Raw genomic sequence first — 21,243 nt, forward strand, 5'->3', positions numbered from 1 at the left:
CCCATAATCTCTTCATTTTTCTTCTATGAAAACCTAGGTGCTGATCTCATACATGGTCTGCCAAAGTTTTGTTCAGCCCTGCATGAAGGTCTAGACTTTAATTTACCTAAGAATACTGGGGAAAATTGTGCAAAAATGCCTGCTGACATAAATGTGAACCTCATGCAATTAACTGCAATTTTCCCCCCACCATGGGATGATGGTTCAAATTAGTGTTTGGAAAGGGGAGGGGAACCATGCAGCTGGAACTTTTAGTGCACCCAAGCCATTTTCTTTTTTCTTTTTCCTTTAATTTTTTTTAATTAAACAAACATCCGACTTAAACAGCATAAACCTAACACCACAATAAAATACAATTACATAATATACCAGTGCCACCTTCACCCTCAGGGCTAGCATTAATAATATTTTTTAAATTCATTCAATCCATTTTCTCTCTAAAACTTCACTGTTTCTTCTCTTGGCGTATACCCCTTCCCTCTCCGAAATACATATTCCAAGAATACACTCAATATTTTCTTAAAATCATTATTTTTGATAGGCCTCTTCTTATTTTCATATCACATGTCAATTTATCATTAATTGTCATATCCCATAATTCTCTATACTATTCCTCTAAATTGAGTTGGTTATCATTTTTTTAGTTTCTTGCAAAAATTAACCTTGCTGCCGTAACCATTATTACAATTAAATCGTTATTTTCTTTCAAGAATTGTTCTTTCTTAACCATGTTCAATAACGCCATTGACGGGGACATTTGAATATTTAATCCTGTTATTTCCCTTATTCCCTTATTTAACAATTTGTTTCCATTCTTGTTTTCTTACTTTGCATAACCACCACATATGTAAATACGTTTCCGTCTTTTTTACATTTCCAACATAGTGATGATACATTTTTATTTATTATATTCAGTTTTACCGGTGTTAAATACCACCTCCATATTACCTTGTAACAATTTTCATTTATCCTTATAGACATGGCCTTCATAATTCTTTGATCTCATGTTTTATCCCATTCTTCTCCTAATACTTCTTTATACAAATCATTTTGCCACTGTGCTTTTAATCCTTGGGTATCCTGAGTTAATAGTTTATATCTTTGACTTACAGTTCCCTTTCTTTCTGTCTTTTCTTCTAATAGTGGTCGACCAGACCAGATGGGCGGGATATAAATCAAATAAATAAATAAATAAATAAATAAATTTCAGTCTTTTTTTCAATACTCTCTTCAAATTTTGTCATTTTTCTACATTTCTCTTCCTTTGCCATTCCCTTGTCAACCTTTCTACTGTATTTGAATCATATTAAACCAAGAAATCCCCTCTCCTCCCAAAATCTCTTTTATATTTCCTTTATCTTTCATCTTTTCAATCTTTTATCCTACTTATCCTTTTGTCTTTTAATATATTCTTAAAAGTTTTTTTAAGATTTTCTGGAAATTTCTTTAAATCCACCACCTGGGATAAAGGAGAGATCGGTGGGCTCAATATGCCTCTAAACTTTTTCCAATTTTCTAACATAGTTTAAAGGAAAGGGTTAGTAATCTTTGTAATGTCTTCTCCATTTTTTCTTTAAACAATATACTTTCATTTTTTTTCTTCTTTACCCTGCATTTCTAGTTCTGTCCAAATTAAAATTTTATTACCTTTAATAATATCTGGGATATGTCTAAGTTGATTTGCTGTATAAGTTTAAATTGGGTAATCCAAGACCTCCCTTTTTTGTGTTACATACCATAATGTTTTATTAATCCTCACTCATTTTTTCCATTACAGTAACAATTTATCATTATCTGCCATTCTTTCAGTTGTTTTTCTGTAATCTTTATAGGAAGCATCCAAAAAATAATAATAATTTCAAAATAATGTTCATTTTGCATAATGCAATTCCACCAAACCAGGAAATCTTTAATTTCTGATAATCTTTTATCCTTCCAGTTATCTCTTTATCAATCTATTTAGATTTATTTTAATTATATTCTTTAAGTTCCAGGTAATATTAATCCCTAAATATTTAATAACATTTCCCATTTTTCCTTCAAATATTGTTTTCATTCTTCTTTTCTCCTCATCCGAGTGGTTTAATAATAAACATTCTGACTTTCCCCAATTTACTTTTAATCCCGTTATATCCTCAAATTCCTCCAAATGTGATTTAAGCCTTTCTGTTGTTTCTATTGGATTTTAAACTATTAATAATATGTCATATTACAAGGATGAAGCCCAAGCATTTGAAAGTGGCTTGGGTACTGCTGATGACACAGTATCCAAGCCACTATCAAATGCTTGGGCTTCATCCTTGTAATATACACAAGTGATAGTACTGAATGAGTCATTTCCACATTCCACCACACAAAACTGATTTTGTGCATATAGGCATTGCTACACAAATTGGAAAAGGAGTATGACAAGGCTGCTTATTTAACTTATATGCATGCGAATACATCATGCGAAAGGCTGGACTGGAGGAATCCCAAACTGGGATGGTTGGATAGTGACATCAAAGCTACCAACATGAATTTGACCCAACTCCAGGAGGCAGTGGAAGACAGGAGGGCCTGACATGCTCTGGTTCATGAGGTCACGAAAAGTCGGACACGACCTAACGACTAAACAACAAACAACAACACAAGTAGATCCATATAGAAGCATACACTAGGCAAGCTGAATACATTCCAATGGAACATATGGCTGATGAGGAGCAATTTGATCACACACAGGAAGAATGAACAAATTACACAGTATATTTTGGATCTGTAAAAATTTCGAGGAACAAAGGTTAGTGTCAAATTTGATTTTCAACTACGCGAATACAACTAAACCCAATTTTGTTTTTTCAAGCAAAGGGCTTATGACCATTACAGGACAATAATATTCACACATTTCTTCAGAATGATCTAAATATGCTTCACAATCTAAACTAAATTTGTGGACTCCAGGGAAGCACATATTAGAATGAATTTATGTAATCTGAAATGAAGTAGTTCTGAAAGATCAAATCTGATCCAACTGCCCAAGTAAGATTTTCCTTTCTGACATTTTTCATGTCATATTACAGCTTAGCTTTCACTTAAACATGTGTAATGTCAGCTTCAGTAGCAATTGCACAGAAAGAAAGAAAACAATGTGACAGACTTAGTATAAGGGATGAAGGACTCAAATGAAATGAAACTGTGAAAGAATATGGCATGACCTTTTAATAAAGTACACACAGACTTTCCTAATAACCAGATTTTGAAGAAGTAGACAAGAAAAATTTCTCAGCTTTCATATCCAAATGATCAACATTTTACAGAGTCAGCCACCTACTGGAAAGCTCAACAAATTGTTTATGGATAATACTGTCAGATGTACTCTTGTGTTGGTGAATTCATTAATATCAAGACGCTCTTCCTTGAGAGATCAGGATGGCCCATTAACTTTTATCCTTTCGAAAAAAGCTAAAGACCCATCTCTTCAGGCAGGCTTTTAACAATTATAACTGAATCCCTGAACCTTATTTTAGCAGAAATTTTAATCTTTTTAATGTTTCCACGTTGTAATCTTTTAATTTTATTTTAAATCATACATAATTTATCTTTTACTATTTAACTTATTGTGTTTTCACATTGTGTGAATTTTAATAATGTGGGCCACTTTGCGTCCCTTGTTGGGAGAAATGAGGCATATAAATAACACTAAAACTAAAAAAAAATTCAAAAAAAGACGTTCTCCAAAACCAAATGCAAACACAAAACAAAAAAGCCAAAATAATTAAGAAAGAAAAGACATCACCTATAAATATGCTTTGAAAACCAGAATCACACCTATAGTTTTCAGGAAAAAAGGAACATAAACTTCACTAGCAATTGGGTAATGGTATTACAATAGTTTCATGAACTCACAAAATATATTTTTGAAAGCAGGGTTTTTTTAAACAGAAAAGATTTTCTCTACTTTGTTTTTACCACAAAAGCTGCTTATAGGTATTTCCCTTTCTTTCATGGTTTAAATCCAGCAAAAAGAAGTGAGAATGAAGCAAAATTTTCATTTAAAGTATTTGTTTATTTTTAAAAAAATTAATATGCCTTTCTCCTTAAAAAGGACCCAAGGTGGCTTAAATAATTAAAAAGACAATATTTAAAAGCTAAAACAGTAAGTACACAGATATTAAGAAAGAATTAAACAAGTATTATATTAAAAATAGTAAATAAAATCAATACTAAAACATTTAAAACAACAGAACAAAACAATTTCAGCTGAAGAAATGATCATGGTTACATATATGGTCACATTTAACATAATTTTAGCATTGAGTTACAGAGGCTGCCAATTTCCAGGACTGTAAGGAGAAAGTGTTAATCTTTTCTCTCTGCATTATATTCCTGATGAAAAATATTTATTTTTATTGTTGTTGTTTAATACTACTATTGTGCTGACAGTGTATTCTCTTTTCTATCAAAATAACTCAGGCTGGAGTACAATGAAACATTTAAATCCCCCACAAAACCATTTGAAATAACTTCTAAAAATTTAATTTGTGAAATTCACACATATGTAATGTTACTCTGTAGTTAGGTCCTCAAGTCACAGCTTGTAAAAGCAATCCAAATATTCTGCAATGACGAGACATTGGCCTTTTTGACATTCTGAACAGCTGTATTTGGCCATTTTCAGAAGATCTGTCCCAATTAAGCAATTCTAATAAAGTAATAGTGACAAAAAAAATCTAGTACAGTACTTTAATTAGCACAGTGGTGCCTCGCATTACGACGTTAATTCGTTCCAGCGAAATCGCTGTAGAATGAAAACGTCGTAAAGTGAAAATAAAAAAGCCATTGAAACGCATTAAAACTTGGTTAATGCATTCCAATCAGCTAAGAACTCACCGTCCAGCGAAGATCCTCCATGGGGCGGCCATTTTCGGGTGCCTGTGCAGCGTAAAATGGCTCCTAAACACAGCGGGGAGCCATTTTGAGCATCCGGTGGCCATTTTGAAAACCTGACAATCAGCTGTTTTGATCGTCAGGAAGCGAAAATCGGTTCCCGAAACAGGGAACCGATCATCGCGCAGCGAAATTCCCCCATTCAAAATATCGTTTTGCGATCGCTTTTGCAATCGCAAAAACCTCATCGTAATGCGGATTCATCGTTAAACGGAGCACCCGTCTTGCAAGGCACCACTGTACTTTATTTAGCTTTCTACATAAAGATTTTGTAAGAAAAAAATTGACTGTGTAGCACTACATCTGGAGAAAATAAAACGGTCTTAAAGGAAGAATTACTGAAATTAGAGGAATTCATGCAATCACCATTTCTGGGCAACACAATCACATTCTTGCAAGAATATAGAATTTTGCTCCACCTAGACTATTCTGATACTTTGGAAAAGAATTTAAAAGGTTTCCCACTGAACACACCCATTAACAAGATAGACCTTTCACCATAACATGATGAATAAAATGGTTCACAGCAATTATACTCCGTTTATCCTGCAGGGCAATTAAGCACAGCCAGCACATTTATGTGGACTTGGTTTGGAGGGGAGGCTGCTCTCTGACAAAATGCTGCCATCTGAATTGATTTATTAAGAAAACAATTACTGAGCATTCAGATCTATTCACACTTTGGTAGGGATTAAGTTAAATTATCTCATGCTCTGGTTTTTGTTGAAGTACAACCATATGTATTGAGTAAAGCATGCAGCTTGTACATCACTACACTGCACTGAAAAATATCAATCTTTTAAGAAACATTATTATAATGAAGGTAGTATATGCATTATACAACTCCCTAAAAAACAAAAAAACAAACAAACAAAAAACAGGAAAAAGCCACCCTTAAATTAAAATCAAAGAAGACATTTAAAGTTTGGGCGCTCTTCATTACAGGAAAGAACCTTCCACACAGAGTCCATCATCAATCAGAAAAGCTCCATCTGCTGTTTAATTAGCTCTGATAAATGACACTAATCTGAGCTACATCAGAGAAGTACTGTTTGGGGAGGGGGTGCTGCAGGAAGAAGTGAGATAGCTGCAACTGTAAATAAATCTAACCATAGTTTCACTTACAGCCATTCCAGCAGGAAGCCATAAAGAATTTTTTATAGGTAATATTTTCAGATGTGCTGCTGGCTATGCTAATATTTATCACGTTGGAGCATGCATTAGTTTGTATGCAGAAGCCTAAAACACAAAAACTTATTTTCAAAGTAAGTCCTTCCCTTTGTACATCTTTGCAGCCAAGTTTTCTTCACTGAAAACATTACAATACATGACAGGTCCAACAAAAGAGGTGCTCAGGAACATAATGGAAGCCTTCCACAAGAGGTAGGGAACTGAACATTTTGGACCTCTGATGGCCTCTATTGGGGCAGGAGCGGAGAAAACAGCAGACTTTTTTAAAATTACACCATCTTGAGGTTTTCATGGTGAGTTGCAGAAATGGTGATCATGACTAAATAAGAGAGATAGTGTACATACATGTAGATACATAAACAATGACACTGTAAGTACATAATTATATTGGACTTAAAGAATCATACTGCAAGTAAATTACAGTGTGTGACAGAGTTTGTTTGGCTTTATTACACAAACATATCAGTTTATCTCGTTATCTCAGACTGTAGGACCTCCTCTGAAATAAAACATTCAGATTTCAAATGAAATTTCACAAATTTGATATTTGCTAAGTTTTCCAATTCATATGCAAAGATCTAAAAGCTCCTCATTGGATGGAGCTGGATTTGATAAACGGGTGTAAAGACTGTACCTCCTAAGACCCCAAGTAGACTATTGCACCAATAAATGCCTGCACTACACTTTGCAACAACTACACTCTGGAGAAAAGGTCTGAGCATTTCCTTCTGAATCAATATCCTGCTTTTCTATATGTAATGTCCCTGAGAACCATTCAAATGTGCAACTGAAATCTCAACTACAAAGTTCAACAACAGTTTTATAACTATTCTTGCTTCTCTTCTCTTCTCTTTACAATGGGCCCTATTGTTATATCCTCTGAAAACAGAAAGAGCAACAGACTGGGATGGAGACTAGATCAATGGTGGTGGAAAACCCAGGATGAATTTGACTGAACATGGGCTAGGTCTGATTGGAAGGCATACTCCATGGTAGTGGCAGCAGCAGCAGCAGATGCCGTAAGTCACTGTTTTCTGCCTCCATTGCATCTGTACAGAGTCATCTGGCAGAGCTCTTGTGAATGGTCATGGGCCTATTATATGTTGCCCCACAGGAAGAGAATACAAACCACAATATAGCTTTCTGTGAAGGATTTGCATGACACTTTGCAGGCAATCTTGCTTGGATATGTTCTGACTTGGATGTTGTAGTTGATACAGTTCCAGTGAAGACCCCTGCTTCTCCTATGTAAATCAATAAGTTTATGTTTTTGCAGCCAGATGATGTGGACAGGACCTTTGGAGAGGTGGTATATCACATGTTTGTTGAACTCTTGCCCTTCCTGGTTTAAAAAAAGGTGCCAGAGGGGGAATGGAAGTAGTAGTGGTGAATGTCTCCACGCAGCAGGGTAGGATCCCAGCCTGCTTAAAGGAAGCAGTTGTAAGATCATTGTTGAAAAGCCCTAATGGGATCCCATAGTATTGGATAATTACCAGTTAGTCAGTAATGTTCTATTCTTGGGTAAGGTGCTAGAGCAGGTCATGACTTCTCACTTAAAGGGGCTGCTGGATGAGATGGATTATCTAGATCAATTTCAACCTGACGTGATTATCAGATGGAGACTGCTTTGGTGGATGGCATATGTCAGGAACTGGACAGGAGGAGTGTGTCTCTGTTGATTCTACTAGACTCTCAGCAGCTTTCAATACCACTAACTATGATATCCTTCTGGGCCATGTCTCCAGGATGAGACTTGGAGGCACTGTTCTATGGTAGCTCTAGTCCTTCTGAGAGAACTCAGAAAGTGGTGCCAGGGGACTCCTGTTTGACACCCTGGCCATGGGCTTGTGGGGTCCCTCAGGTTTTTATTTTGTCCTCTATGTTATTTAACATCTACCACTGGGAGTCCAGAGTTCACTCAGGTTCACTGTTACCAGTATGAAGATGTCACCCAACTCTATCCTTTCCATCTAAATCTGAAGAAGCTGTTTCAGCTCTAGATCAGTGTCTGGTGTCAGTAAAGGATTGGATACGGGTGAATAAACTGAAAGTTAATCCAGACAAGACAGAGGTGCTCTTGGTCAGTCGAAAAGCAGAGCAAGGAATGGAACTTGTGCTGAACTGAGGTTACACTCCCTCTGAAAACACAGTTGCACAGCTTGGGGGTGCTACTGGATTTGTCTCTGAACCTGGATGTTCAGGTTTCAGCAGCAGAAGAAGTGACTTTACATAGTTAAAACTAGTGCTCTACTTGGGCCCATCCTGGAGAGATTTGATCTGGCTGGGGCACTACATGCCTCTGTTACACATGCCTCAGTAATCTGGGTGGATTACTGTAACATGCTCTCTGCGGGGTTGCCTTTGGAAAAGAGTTCAGTGGGTCCAAAATGTTGCAGCCAGATTAACTCAGTCTAGTTACAGGGATCACATAACCCCCCTGTTACAGAAGCTCCACTGGCTTCTGATCTGTTTCTGAGCACAATTCAAAGTGCTGGTTTTGACCTATAAAGCTGGGGCCAAGCTATCTCAATGACTGCATTTCCCTTTATAGTCTGATTATTAAAGTAATCAGGAGATGGCTTTCTCTTAGTCCCACTGCACTCAAAGGTGCATTTGGTGATGATAAAGAACAAGGCCTTTTCTGTCACTGTTCCCAGACTCTGGAACAGCCTCCCATGGGAGACCAGGCTGGCCTCCTCTCTTCTGTTCTTCTGCAAGCAGGTGAAAACCTTTCTTTTCAGGGAGGCTTTCTCTTAATGCAGCAGTTCCCAAACTTTTCCCACTTGAGGCTCCTCTGAACAAAAGTGGCTGTGCAGGAAAAGTGGTGAGGGGTGCTGTGCAGAGCAGGAAACGAAGAAGCAGGAAGGAGCTGGAGCCAGCCAAAAGAACAGCAGCAGCACTGCTGGCTCAGTGAAGAAACAAAGAAATGCTTCTGCATTGACCCTGGCTGGTTTGACGGCACCCCAGGGAGATGTGGGGTGCTGTGAGGGGTGCTACTGCACATTCTTTGGGAAGTTTGGCCTTAATGACTGGTTGTCTAAGAGGGGCCTTAAAACAGGATGGTTTGTAGTTTTTATTGCTTTTAATCCGTTTTAGCCTCTTCATGGATTGCTGCCTTGTTGTGGCGAAGGGGCTTGAGTAATTCAGAGAAGCTGTGGGCTATGCTGTGCAGGGACACCCAAGACGGACAGGTCATAGTGGAGAATTCCGACGAAACGCAATCCACCTTTGCGTTTCTTTGCCAAGAACGCCCCATGAACAGAAACAAAAGGCAAAAAGATATGACATTGTAAGATGGGCCCCTCAGGTCGGAAGGCGTCCAACATGCTACTGAGGAAAAGCGGAGGACAAGGACAAGTAGCCCCAGAGCTAATGAAGTGGTTGGGCCAAAGCTGAAAGGACACTCACATGCGGACGTGCCTGGAAGTGAAAGGAAAGTCCGATGCTGCAAAGAAAAATACTGCATAGGAACCTGGAACGTAAGATTTATGAACCTTGGCAAGCTGGATGCAGTCACACAAGAGATGGCAAGAATAAACATTGACATCCTGGGCATCAGTGAACTAAAATGGATGGGAATGGGCAAATTCAATTCAGATGATTATTATATCTACTATTGTGGGCAAGAAACCCATAAAAGGAATGGAGTAGCCCTCACAGTCAACAAAAGAGTGGGAAAAGCTGTAATAGGATATAATCTCAAAAATGATAGAATGATGTCAATATGAATCCAAGGCAGACCTTTCAACATCACAGTAATCCAAGTTTATGCACCAACCACCAATGCTGAGGAGGTTGAAACTGACCAATTTTATGAAGACTTACAACACCTTCTAGAACTGACAACAAAGAAAGATGTCCTTCTCATTCTAGGGGACTGGAATGCTAAAGTAGGAAGTCAAGAGATAAAAGGAACAACAGGTAAGTTTGGCCTTGGAGTTCAAAACGAAGCAGGGAAAAGGCTAATGGAGTTTTGGCAAGAGAACAAGCTGGTGGTCATCACACACATTCTTTTCTAACAACACAAGAAGTGACTGTACACGTGGAAATCACCAGATGGGCAATACTGAAATCAGATTGATTATATTCTCTGCAGCCAAAGATGGAGAAGCTCTATACAGTCAGCAAAAACAAGACCTGGAGCTGACTGTGGCTCTGATCATCAGCTTCTTACAGCAAAATTCAAGCTTAAATTGAAGAAAGTAGGAAAAACCACTGGGGTAGTCGGGTATAATCTAAACCAAACCATTACAGTGGTGCCCCGCTTGACAATTACCTTGTTAGATGAGGAAATCGCTTAATGATGAAGTTTTTGCAATCGCTTTTGCGATCGCAAAACAATGTTTTAAATGAGAAAAATCGCTTCACAATGATCTGTTCCCTGCTTCAGGAACCGATTTTTCGCTTTACGACGATTTTAAAACAGTTGATCGTCGGGTTTCAAAATGGCTGCCCGCTGTTTAAAATGGCTCCCCGCTGTGCTTAGGACGGATTCCTCACATTACAGGCACCAGAAAATGGCCGCTCTATGGAGGATCTTTGCTGGACGCCGAGGTATTTCGCCCATTGGAACGCATTGAGCTTTTTTCATTTCGCTTGACGAGGATTTCGCTTGACAGCGATTTGAATGGAACAGATTATCCTCGTCAAGCAAGGCACCACTGTATAATGTAAGCTGTTTTGGGTTCTATTTTAGGAGAAAGGCAGGGTGAAAATGTTTTGAATGAATGAATCTACCCTAACCCATTATCTCATTCAAACTTGATTTCGACTATTAGCAGTAGAAAAAAACTGGATCTGGATCTCATATTCGGGTAAGAGTCTCTGTCCTGCCTCCACCAGATAACATCTATTTAACACAAGAGACTGTAGCTTCAACTGTCTTTGTGAATGCTACACACTATTCACTACTTTGAAAACAACTTATGACATTGAAACACACAGATGAATATTAAGTACTCTTTCTATCATAACATTCTCTGCAAAATAGAATACATATGTAATGAACAACACTGGTATAGCTACTCATTTATTAAAACTGAAACACAGCTATAAAAATCTTGTCTAGATATTTATGGAATTTCTCCAATACATGATAGCTTATGGTTTTCTAGCATCCTTCTTTTGGACACTCGAACAAAAGACTCTTTGGGCTATATCTCATTAGCCTATCTAGCTGGTAGAATGGTTTCACCAAGCAGAAGAGGGAAAGTAGTGATTCACTTTCCACCTGAAATAACACTGCATGCCTTTATTAAATCTGCTCTGTGGATGTTGCATAGAACTGACTTTATGCCACTTTGGAAGTTGATGCTGCTTTGGAAGCTGTTGCACTGGAACTTACTTTTAAGCAGAGACACATAGATATGAGGTATTCTTCGTATGCTCCAAATCGGTAAGAATAGCACCAACTAGTTAGCTTTGGTCTCAAATGGTATCCACAGAATTGGAATTTGGCTCCTGGGCTAAAAAAGATTCTGTACTCCTGCTTTAGGCATTGAGTGAATTTGACAAAATCTGGAATTTTCTCAAAAAAGCTTCAATTGAGGGAACATGGGCTCCAGACTAAAAGACATCATTATAGACAGACAAGTTGTAGTGTTCTGAAAGGAACAAGTATAAGTAAACTGAGTCCTTCCTAGTTAGCTAAAAGTAAATCAGAATTTTAAAAAATGTATTATTCACTTTTTTCTCCTGCAGTCAACAAAAATAATAGTTTTCATGTTATCTTCCACCTTTTCTCTCTCTCTATTTTGAAGCTAAAACAAAAGTCACTAGAAAAGGGGAGAGAGAGAGAGAGAGAGAGAGAGAGAGAGAGAGAGACTGTGGGACTGTGCACTTACATTCCTCTTTGCTCAATGAAGTTACATTCAATTCTGTCGGAAGTTGCTGGTTGGAGTTAACAGTCTGTGTAGAAAGGGAGGTATTACTGTTGTCACTATTTGTTTCTCCAGAGAACAAATCCGATTGGCTGCTGCTTGTGCTCGGAGTGGACTCATCATCTGGTTGCTTCTTTTGAAATTCTAGCAAGATAAAAAGTTGGGGAAATTGCATGCTTAAAGCAATTACAGGATCACAAAAATGTAAATGTTCATTGTACAGAAAACATGTTATTGGTTATATTTTACGTAATATTTTTGCATTACAGCTATCTGTATAGCCTATGATTTAACCCCACTTTTAATCTTAGATTTTCAGTATTGAGACACTGTGACTGAACCCAATAAAAATAAACTTGAGTATAGTACTATGCTAATGGAAAGGGGGGGGATATAGACACACACACACACACAATCCATAATTAAAAGCAAAATAGCACTTCTGACTAAAGTAGACCCAATGTATCAATTGTTGAATGGAAAGTCAGCCTTTTTTTTTTACTAAGTTTCCTCTAGCTAGGAATAACAAGTGGATTTAGATTTGAGTGAAGAAGGGTAAACATTTGCTAAGATTTCCTGCCCAGTTTCACTTTCTGCTTTAAATGTGTTAATGTTTTATTTTAATTTAAAAATGCTTACTCATATTCTGACCAAGCTTTAAAAAGGTAAAGGTTCCCCTTTGTCCAGTCGTGTCCGAGTCTTGGGGGTGGTGCTCGTCCCTGTTTCCAAGCTGTAGAGCCAGCATTGTCCACAGGCAGTTTCTGTGGTCATGTGACCAGTGTGACTAGACATGGAACACCGTTACCTTCCCACCGTGGTGGTACCTATTTATCTACTCGCATTTTTACATGCTTTCGAAATGCTAGGTTGGCAGGAGCTGGGACAAGCAACGGGAGCTCACTCTGTCGCATGGATTCAAACTGCTGATCTTTCAACCTTGCAGCCCAGAGGCTTTGGTGTTTAACCCACAGCATCCCCACATCCCTATACATTCCTGAACCAGCTTTACCTGTCCCCAATTATATTAACACCGCAAATATTGTGATCACAGTGCATAATATCCTGGTAATGTTGTGTTTCATGATAATGACCATAAGTTGTCATTATCAAGTCACAGATCATTCCACTGAAATGTACAAGGTTTTATGCTCTGTGAGGAGGTAGTGAATCCAATTCTTCAGAAAATCTTCACTTTATGAATGTGGGATATTGTGCTTCTGTATCCACAATTCAAAACACCAGGAAATCGCCTGATACTGCTACACAATATCATGTCTGCATTACCAGCAGCAAAAAGGATGCCAAGTTTTACATAGCAAAGGCAGCCTGAATGCTAATAACACCAGTGTCAGCAGTCAAGATGGTCTACAGGATACCCTCCTATGCTCACTACCATTCACAAAGTGACACCAAGCAAGGAAAAATTCCAGAAACCCTTTTTTTTCATCAGTTAACCACTTCTCACTCAAACACAAACCAATTGTCAGGGTTGTTTTTGAATGGTGAGATCAAGAGGGTATGCAACTGCTATCATAGGTGTTGTCAACATTCAAAGCGCCCTTTGCTTAAAGCTTGCCATCCTTTTTCCTGCTGGCACTATGGGGACAGTATTGTACAGCAATACTGACCTGCTTGCTGGCATTTTGAATCATACCACATTCATGATCCAAAGGCTTGCTTTGTTTATTTTTTTTAAGAACTGGATTTCTTGCCTTTTTAAAATGGAAGTTTTTATACTTATACCACACACAACTTCTAACAGAAACTTCCTTAATGTAGAATCACCCAGTGGTAGAGGATCCCAGAACATGAGCACATGATCTGTACTATGGTTGTGGGGACAGGACATAAGCAAGGATAGTTGGGATGTGATTGCAATCCCTTTGTGTGAAATATTCTGAAGGGCTGTTTGAAACTTAATAAAATGGTGAAGCAGAAGTGTGAGTATGATATACTCTGGATATTATTTATTGACTTCAGATTTCTCAGAGGTTTCCAAATGTAGAAATCAAAGAAATGGCTCATTTTCACCAGAAAGTCTCAAGGATTCAGCTCAATACTCACCTCTTTTGTGATATATAAATTATAAAAATACAGCTAACATGTAGCTGTTACAGTCATTTGATTTACATGTAATTATGAAGCTCAATGTCATTATTCTAGCACAAATGGCTAGAGTCTCTATGCATAATGCATATCAGGTGGGCACTTTGCTTATCACCTTTTTCCAAAATGAGAAGTGTCCTCAGATTACATTTGAATCCAGTCTAGGCACTATGAAACACAGAGTATTGAATTTTACCAAGATAGGAACCTGGTGTATGAAGAAACATAAATTCTTATCTGTCACTGCAAAGTGATTAATAGTAACATCTATCAAACCAACTCCCACCTCCAAAAGTAACTTTTCTAATTCTAATCAGATTATATGTCTTTTACTTAATCTTTCTGCAAGTGTATACAGTGGTGCCCTGCTTGATGACAAAAATGCGTTCCAGCAAAATCGCTGTTAAGAGAAATCGTTGTCAAGTGAAAAAAAATCCCCACTGAAATGCACACAAGCTTCTATAATTCTAGCTTGAGTAGCAATTTTCTCCAGTCATATTAACTACACTATATTAGCTTAGTATTCATACATATTCTCTAGTTTTCTATAACTTTCATAAACCTCTTTCTTTCTTTTTAAAATTTTTGAAATACTTTATTAAAAACTAAAGAAAGACACATTAAAAATACTCTATCATATACAGTCATGGCCAAAAATAATGGCATCCTTGCAATTCTGTCAGAAAATGCAGCCCTTCTCTCAGAAAATTGCTGCAGTAGCAAATGTTTTGGTACTCACATGTTCATTTCTTCGGTTTGCGTTAGAACACACACACACACACACACACACACACACACACACACACACACACACACACACACACACACACACACACACACACACACACACACACACACACACAGAAGAAAAGTCAAATCTGATACAATCCCACACAGAAACCCAAAAATGCATCAGCCAAAATTATTGGCACCCTGTCTAAATTGTAAGAAATAATTACATTTCAAGCATGTGATGCTCCTTTAATTTGTATTTAGATGCACCTGCCGCAATTAAGAAGTGTGAGCAATATAGTAATCACACTTGCAACCAGCTAAGATGGAGAAAAGTTGACTCAACCTTTGTGTTGTGTGTGACACTGAGCATGGAGAAAAGAATGCAGTCTAAAGAGTGGTCTGTGGATCTGAGAGAAAAAATTGTGGAAAAACATTAACAATCTCAGGGCTACAAGTCCATCTCCAGAGATCTTAATGTTCCTGTGCCCACTGTGCACAATATCATCAAGAGGTTTACAGCCCGTGGCACTGCAGCTAACCTCCTTGGACGTGGATGGAAGAGTACTGGCTTAAGAATATTTTCTGCTCATACTGCTTTATTCATTCAGGTACAGCATAAGTACATTGGTTGCATTTAAGAAATGAAGTTCTATGAAAATACAACACAGACACTGAAATTGTCTTGATTAACAATGAGCCTACCCTAGTGTGGCTTACTTTTCTAAGCCACAGGATTTTAGTCACTGAGACTCATGCTTGTGACTCCTCTTTCTGCTATCCTCAAAAAGAGGAAATTTGAAGCTTTCTCTTGTAATTTGTAACAAATATTTTTTCTGTTCTGTCCAAATATGCAGAACTGCCAGTTTTTGCAAAGCACTACTATATTGCTTTGCTTCAACTAGAACTAAAACCAGTGTTTCCTGTATTCTGATGAAACTGGAAACCACGTTTGTTATAATGTAGCTGCTATGTGTCCTTATAACAAAACAAGATCTTTTCTGTACTACTGTTATAAAAGATTATGAAAGTTCACAGGGAATAACTTCTCATCACAGCAACTACAGAAAAAGTTGCCTGGAATAATTTTCTTTGCCTGCCTTGAGTAAAAACAATGGTTTATTCTCATCTTGGGGGACCCAGAGATCCATATGGCCCCTTTGCTAGGTATTTTTAAAAGCCAATTAAAAACCTCGTATTCAGGCAGGCCTTCCCTCTGGGCACTATTTGATCTATCTTCTTTGTCTTTTTCCATCTTGAATGATTATTTTTGGATATTGATGTTATTTTAATTGTTTATTTTGTTTGATGTATGCCACCCAGAGTAGTCGAATGACTAGATGGGCGGGATATAAATATAATAAAAAAAATAAAATAAATCTTCCAAAAAGATGGAGCAAGTTTAATTTTTTGGAAGCTACCTTTTTGGTGAGCCCTGGCAGGAGCAAGTAATTTGTTTTTACTCTGGTACTCAGATAAACATTGATATGATTGTAATGATTACCTGGTTTCACACTAGCATTAACCCATTAAGGGTGTCAGTTCAGAGGTACTAACAAAGACTCAAACTACCAAACATTGTTATGAAGTTTAATGGTGCTACAAGGTCTCTGTTTAAGGGTCAGGCTTTTGGACATGACACATCAATGTGTCCATTATCTTACCTAGTGAATCACTTCAAAGTATGGGACCCCTATTTAAAAGCAAGCAACTGCAGGGGTTGAAAATGATTTACTAGATTTCTCTTTCCTATGGTGATTCCTTCAAGTTTTTTGAAAATGAAACAACAATATTGAGAACAACATACATACTGTGCCAATATTTAACAGATACTTAGGTTTGGGGTTAAAACTTGCATCTGTTATATAATACTGATCAATGTTTTCATAATTTTGATTGACTGTGTCTGGTGTTTTTTAAACAACAACAACAACAACAACAACAACAACAACAACAACAACAACAACAACAACAACAACAACAACAACAACAACAACAACAACATGGTAAGGTCCAAAAACTAGATGGAATATAGTTTAAAAATGGCAATGTTATAAAATCGCTATCAATTGATGAAAATTATAAATACCTTCAAATACTAGAAGCAGACAACATCGTGCACACAAAAGTTAAAGAACTGACAGAAAGAGAATATATCAAAAGACTGTGGAAAATCTTAAAATCAAAATTAAATGGAGGAAATAGAATCAAAGCCATAAACACATGGGCCGTTCCAGTAATTAGATACCCAGTTGAAATGACAGACTGGACTCAAAATGAATTAGAACAATTGGATAAAAAAACATGGAAACTAATGAACATCTATCACACACATCCAAACAGTGATGTGGACAAATTATATTTACCACAAAAAATCAGAAGCCATGGATTACTGCAAATATAGCAGGGGTTCTGGTTCCAGTTGGGTGAGACAACATCGTTTGTTTGTGCTGCATCCTCCTGTCTAATCTTTTAAAGTTTTCTTTAAACAATTATCCTGTCCAAGACAGCCTGTATTTATTAGTATTCTTGCTGTGCTTGACGCCAAACTAAGAAACAGAAATAGATCCGAAAACAAACAACTTGTAAACTAGACTTTGCAGTTTGTTGTGCATACCTTTGGTGATGGGACAAGTATAATCAACCAAATATAACTGCTGCTTTGGGAAGCTGACATCAACAACATCTGGGGACCCAAAGCTGGTGACATTATCTAAGTTCTCTGTTTAAAGAGTTTCTGTATACTCCTGTTACTCTAAGGACGGGTCGTCACTGAGGCCAAGAGGCTTGGAAAAGAAGATTCGCCTGAGGCAGGGAATAAAAGCTTTGTTTGTCTGATGGTAGTTCCTATGTTCCCACTTCCTCTACACTGCTCAACTGTTGATTAATTGGCGAGAACTTCCAAACCCACGGAAAGCCAGCTGAAGCGCCCCTCTTTCTATAACTTTGATTGAAAAGCTTTGTAACTTCTGTATCAAGCAGGTACTCATTATCAAATACTCACTATCAAGTAGAGATTCACGGAGTAAGAACAGCAGATTCTTGAGATTGCTTCTCCGCCTTGAGAATGTGACTCCCTCAAAACTTTGATATTTGTTGCCGCAAAGTCTAAAGACAGCTAAAGTCTAAAGACAGCTTTACTTTGCCTTTGGATGGTTGGGAGCTGAGACGGACACCCAGTTGTGGGCTTCTTAAGAACTCTAAAGAAAATTTGGGAGTGCCTGCTCAGTGTTTGTTCATACTTCTATTATCTTGTTCACGTTTGTGGGAGCTCCCCACCGTTTTAAATTTTCAATTCTGGTTGATGGACTTATTATAACTATATGTATATTTGAGTATTTTCTGGACTCAGTATTGATTAGTCAAACTGAAATTGGAATTTGGATTTTTTTGCATTTATAGTTGTATACTTTTACATATGTATAGAATTTACCGTAGTTTATCATTATCTTACTTTTTAATTTTTTCCCTATTATCTTATTATTATTTTGCTAATTTTGTCTATTACATTCTGATGCGAGCAGAATTTAGTTTGCTTGCATCAGGAGAGGGGAGGTTTCGCCATGATTTGGATTCTTATGTACCCACTGAACGTTGGGAAGAGTATTACTCCAAATTATTCAATGATCCACCCTCTACTAGCGAAATATCTCCACCTCCAATATCAACCCCCAGTGATCTAACAATGTGGCCTCCAGTCACAATTAAAGAAATAAAATCATTGATTTCAACAATCAAGAGCAATAAAGCTCCCAGAAAAATTTTATCCCCTCAGATATACTTAACTCTTTTCATGACTGGTGGGCCCCAACTCTAGCTACCTTATTTACTTATATATTTATGGTGGGTGGCACCCCTAGAGAATGGTCATCTTCACTTGTTGTGCCCATCTATAAGAAAGGCGAGCGAAAGGACCCAGCCAATTACAAACCTATACGTTTGCCTGATGTAATAGGCAAACTTTATGCAAGACATCTCCTTTTAAAATTGGAAGACTGGGTGATAGAATATCATCTTTTAGCTCCTGAACAGACTGGTTTTAGGAAGGGGCATTCAACAGTGGACCATATTTTTCTGCTTAACCATCTAATTAACAAATATGCTACTGCATCTTCAGGACAATTATATGTAGCATTTATTGACCTTAAAGCTGCTTTCGATTCCATTCAAAGAGGTTGCTTGTGGGAAAAACTTATGAATCTTAAAATAGATCTTAGATTGCTACAAAGAATCAAAGATCTCCATACTGATACTTCCCTAAGGGTCAGAACCGGCATTTTTGGTCAACTATCTAACATAGTTAAAACATCTAACAGTGTCCGTCAGGGCTGTATCCTAGCTCCATTGCTTTTCAATTTGTACATCAATGATATGGTAGCCAGGTTAACTAGACTGCAATTTTTCACTGTAAGAGTAGGTGGAAAGTCTGTTTAAAAATTACTCTATGCAGATGATACCTTGCTAATATTCCCCACACAAACAGGTCTTAGAAGATTATTAAAACAATTTAGTAATTATTGCAAGGAGAACTCTCTTAATGTTAATTATGAGAAAACCAAAATTATGATTTTCAGTAGAAGACCTCAGGCAGACAAATGGACACAAATGGAGGTTTGCTAGGCACTCTAAAAACGGCCCTATAGAAAAACCTTCACTCAGACACGTCTTGATATGTTGCCACTTGCTAGCTTAAAAGGGCGTTACACACAAATTCCATACTATGAGTTTGTTCTTGTGACCAAAAATCAGTTGAGGACTTAGTACATGCTGTGTTTTACTGTCCCCTATTCGTGACCCACCATGAAAGGCTCCTTGAAGCCTATTTTGGAAAAATATCCTGGAAGACCTGTCTAGGAAAAATTCAGAATCCTACTCTCAGACAGAGATAAATTTATTACATTTCGAATGCCAAGGTTTATATATATGCTTATGAAAATGAAACTTGTAGCCCCCACTACTACTAATCAAGTGGTTACTTAGGTTCATGTACCCTAGGGGTACCCCCTTCCACGATAGATGCTTGTTATTGGCACCAGATGTCTATCAACTGCCTTCACTTAGTTTTCCTTAGGGTTTTTTTAAGATGTTAGAGGTTTTTAGCTGTGATTATATCTAACTTGATTTGGGTTTCCCCCCTCATACTACAGTGTATTGAATTATACTGTATTGTATTGTTTTTATTTGATGTACTTTGCAACGGCCTGTGTGCCATGAAATAAACTTATATGTGTGTGTGCAAATATAGCAGGTAGCAGAGAAAAAAAGCCTAAATGATTGTGTCAGTACAAGCAGAGAAAAATTACTGAAAGCAGTGAAAATGAAGAATATTTTGAAAACAGAAACAAAGGCTCAATGTAAGAAACAACAATTTGAAAAGAAATTAAACAGTTGGAAAAACAAACCACTACATGGACAACACCTGAAAAATATTGATGGAAAGCATGATCATAATTCAACATGGACATGGTTAAAACTGGGGAGCGTTAAGAAAGAAACCAAATGTTTGGTTTTCGCTGCACAAGAACAAGCACCCCAAACCAATGTGATGAAAGATTCAAGGAATTAATGCTAACAGCAAATATTGACTCTGCCAAGAAAAAGATGAAACTGTGTCACACTGCATCTGTGAATGTCCAAGGATTGCACAGATAACAAAGTTAGATATATAGAGTGGCGAAGTTACTGCACTGGTCATTATGTAAAAAAATATAATTTGCTGGCCTCCAAAAACTCATGGGAACATCAGGTAGAGAAGGTGTCAGAAAATCAGGAAGACAAGATTTTGTGGGATCTCCAGATCCAAACAGATAGACACCTTGAACATAACACACCAGACATAGTAGTAATAGAACCAAGAAATAACTGGATCATTGACATTGACAATTCCAGGGGATGCCAGAGTTGAAAATAAAGAATTGGAAGAACTAACAAAGTACAGAGGCCTGGCAATCAAAACATCTCGCCTCTGGAAGAAACACACTCCAGTGGTCCCTGTAGTCATTGGGGCTTTGGGGATAATATCAAGAAATTTCACATAAAAGCAGTTGCAGATCTCAGAAATCACACCATCAGAGTTACCAAAAGACGGCAATATTAGGAACAGCCTAATATTGCGCCGATAGTTAACAGATACTTAGGTTCTTGTTTAAAACTTGCACATGTTATATAATACCAGTCAATGCTTTTATAATTTTGGCTGTGTCTGGTGTTTTTATAACAACAACAACAACAACAACAACAACAACAACAACAACAACAACAACAACAACAACAACAACAACAACAACAACAATGTAAATTACAAATCTGCTAATGCAAATTACAGATCTGGAGCAGAAAGGCTCATCAACCTGCAAAGGGTCTCCACAGGAGCAAAAAAATCTTAATTTTTATGTGTTCTGGTTTGTAT

The 21,243-nt window shown here is 37.4% G+C and overlaps 1 protein-coding gene across 2 annotated transcripts in view; it reads right to left on the reverse strand.

Annotated features, from left to right (window-relative positions):
* The window catches only part of ZFAND3 (zinc finger AN1-type containing 3), a 151,294-nt gene that overhangs the window by 46,265 nt on the left and 83,786 nt on the right, over positions 1-21,243 (reverse strand). For both annotated transcript variants that reach the window (XM_020785046.3, XM_072991544.2), the window contains one exon: positions 11,961-12,140. In XM_020785046.3, coding sequence (XP_020640705.1) covers positions 11,961-12,140 — 180 coding nt within the window. The remainder of the gene's footprint in view (positions 1-11,960; positions 12,141-21,243) is intronic.

Source organism: Pogona vitticeps, chromosome 1 (genome assembly GCF_051106095.1).
Source record: "Pogona vitticeps strain Pit_001003342236 chromosome 1, PviZW2.1, whole genome shotgun sequence".
NCBI lineage: Eukaryota > Metazoa > Chordata > Lepidosauria > Squamata > Agamidae > Pogona > Pogona vitticeps.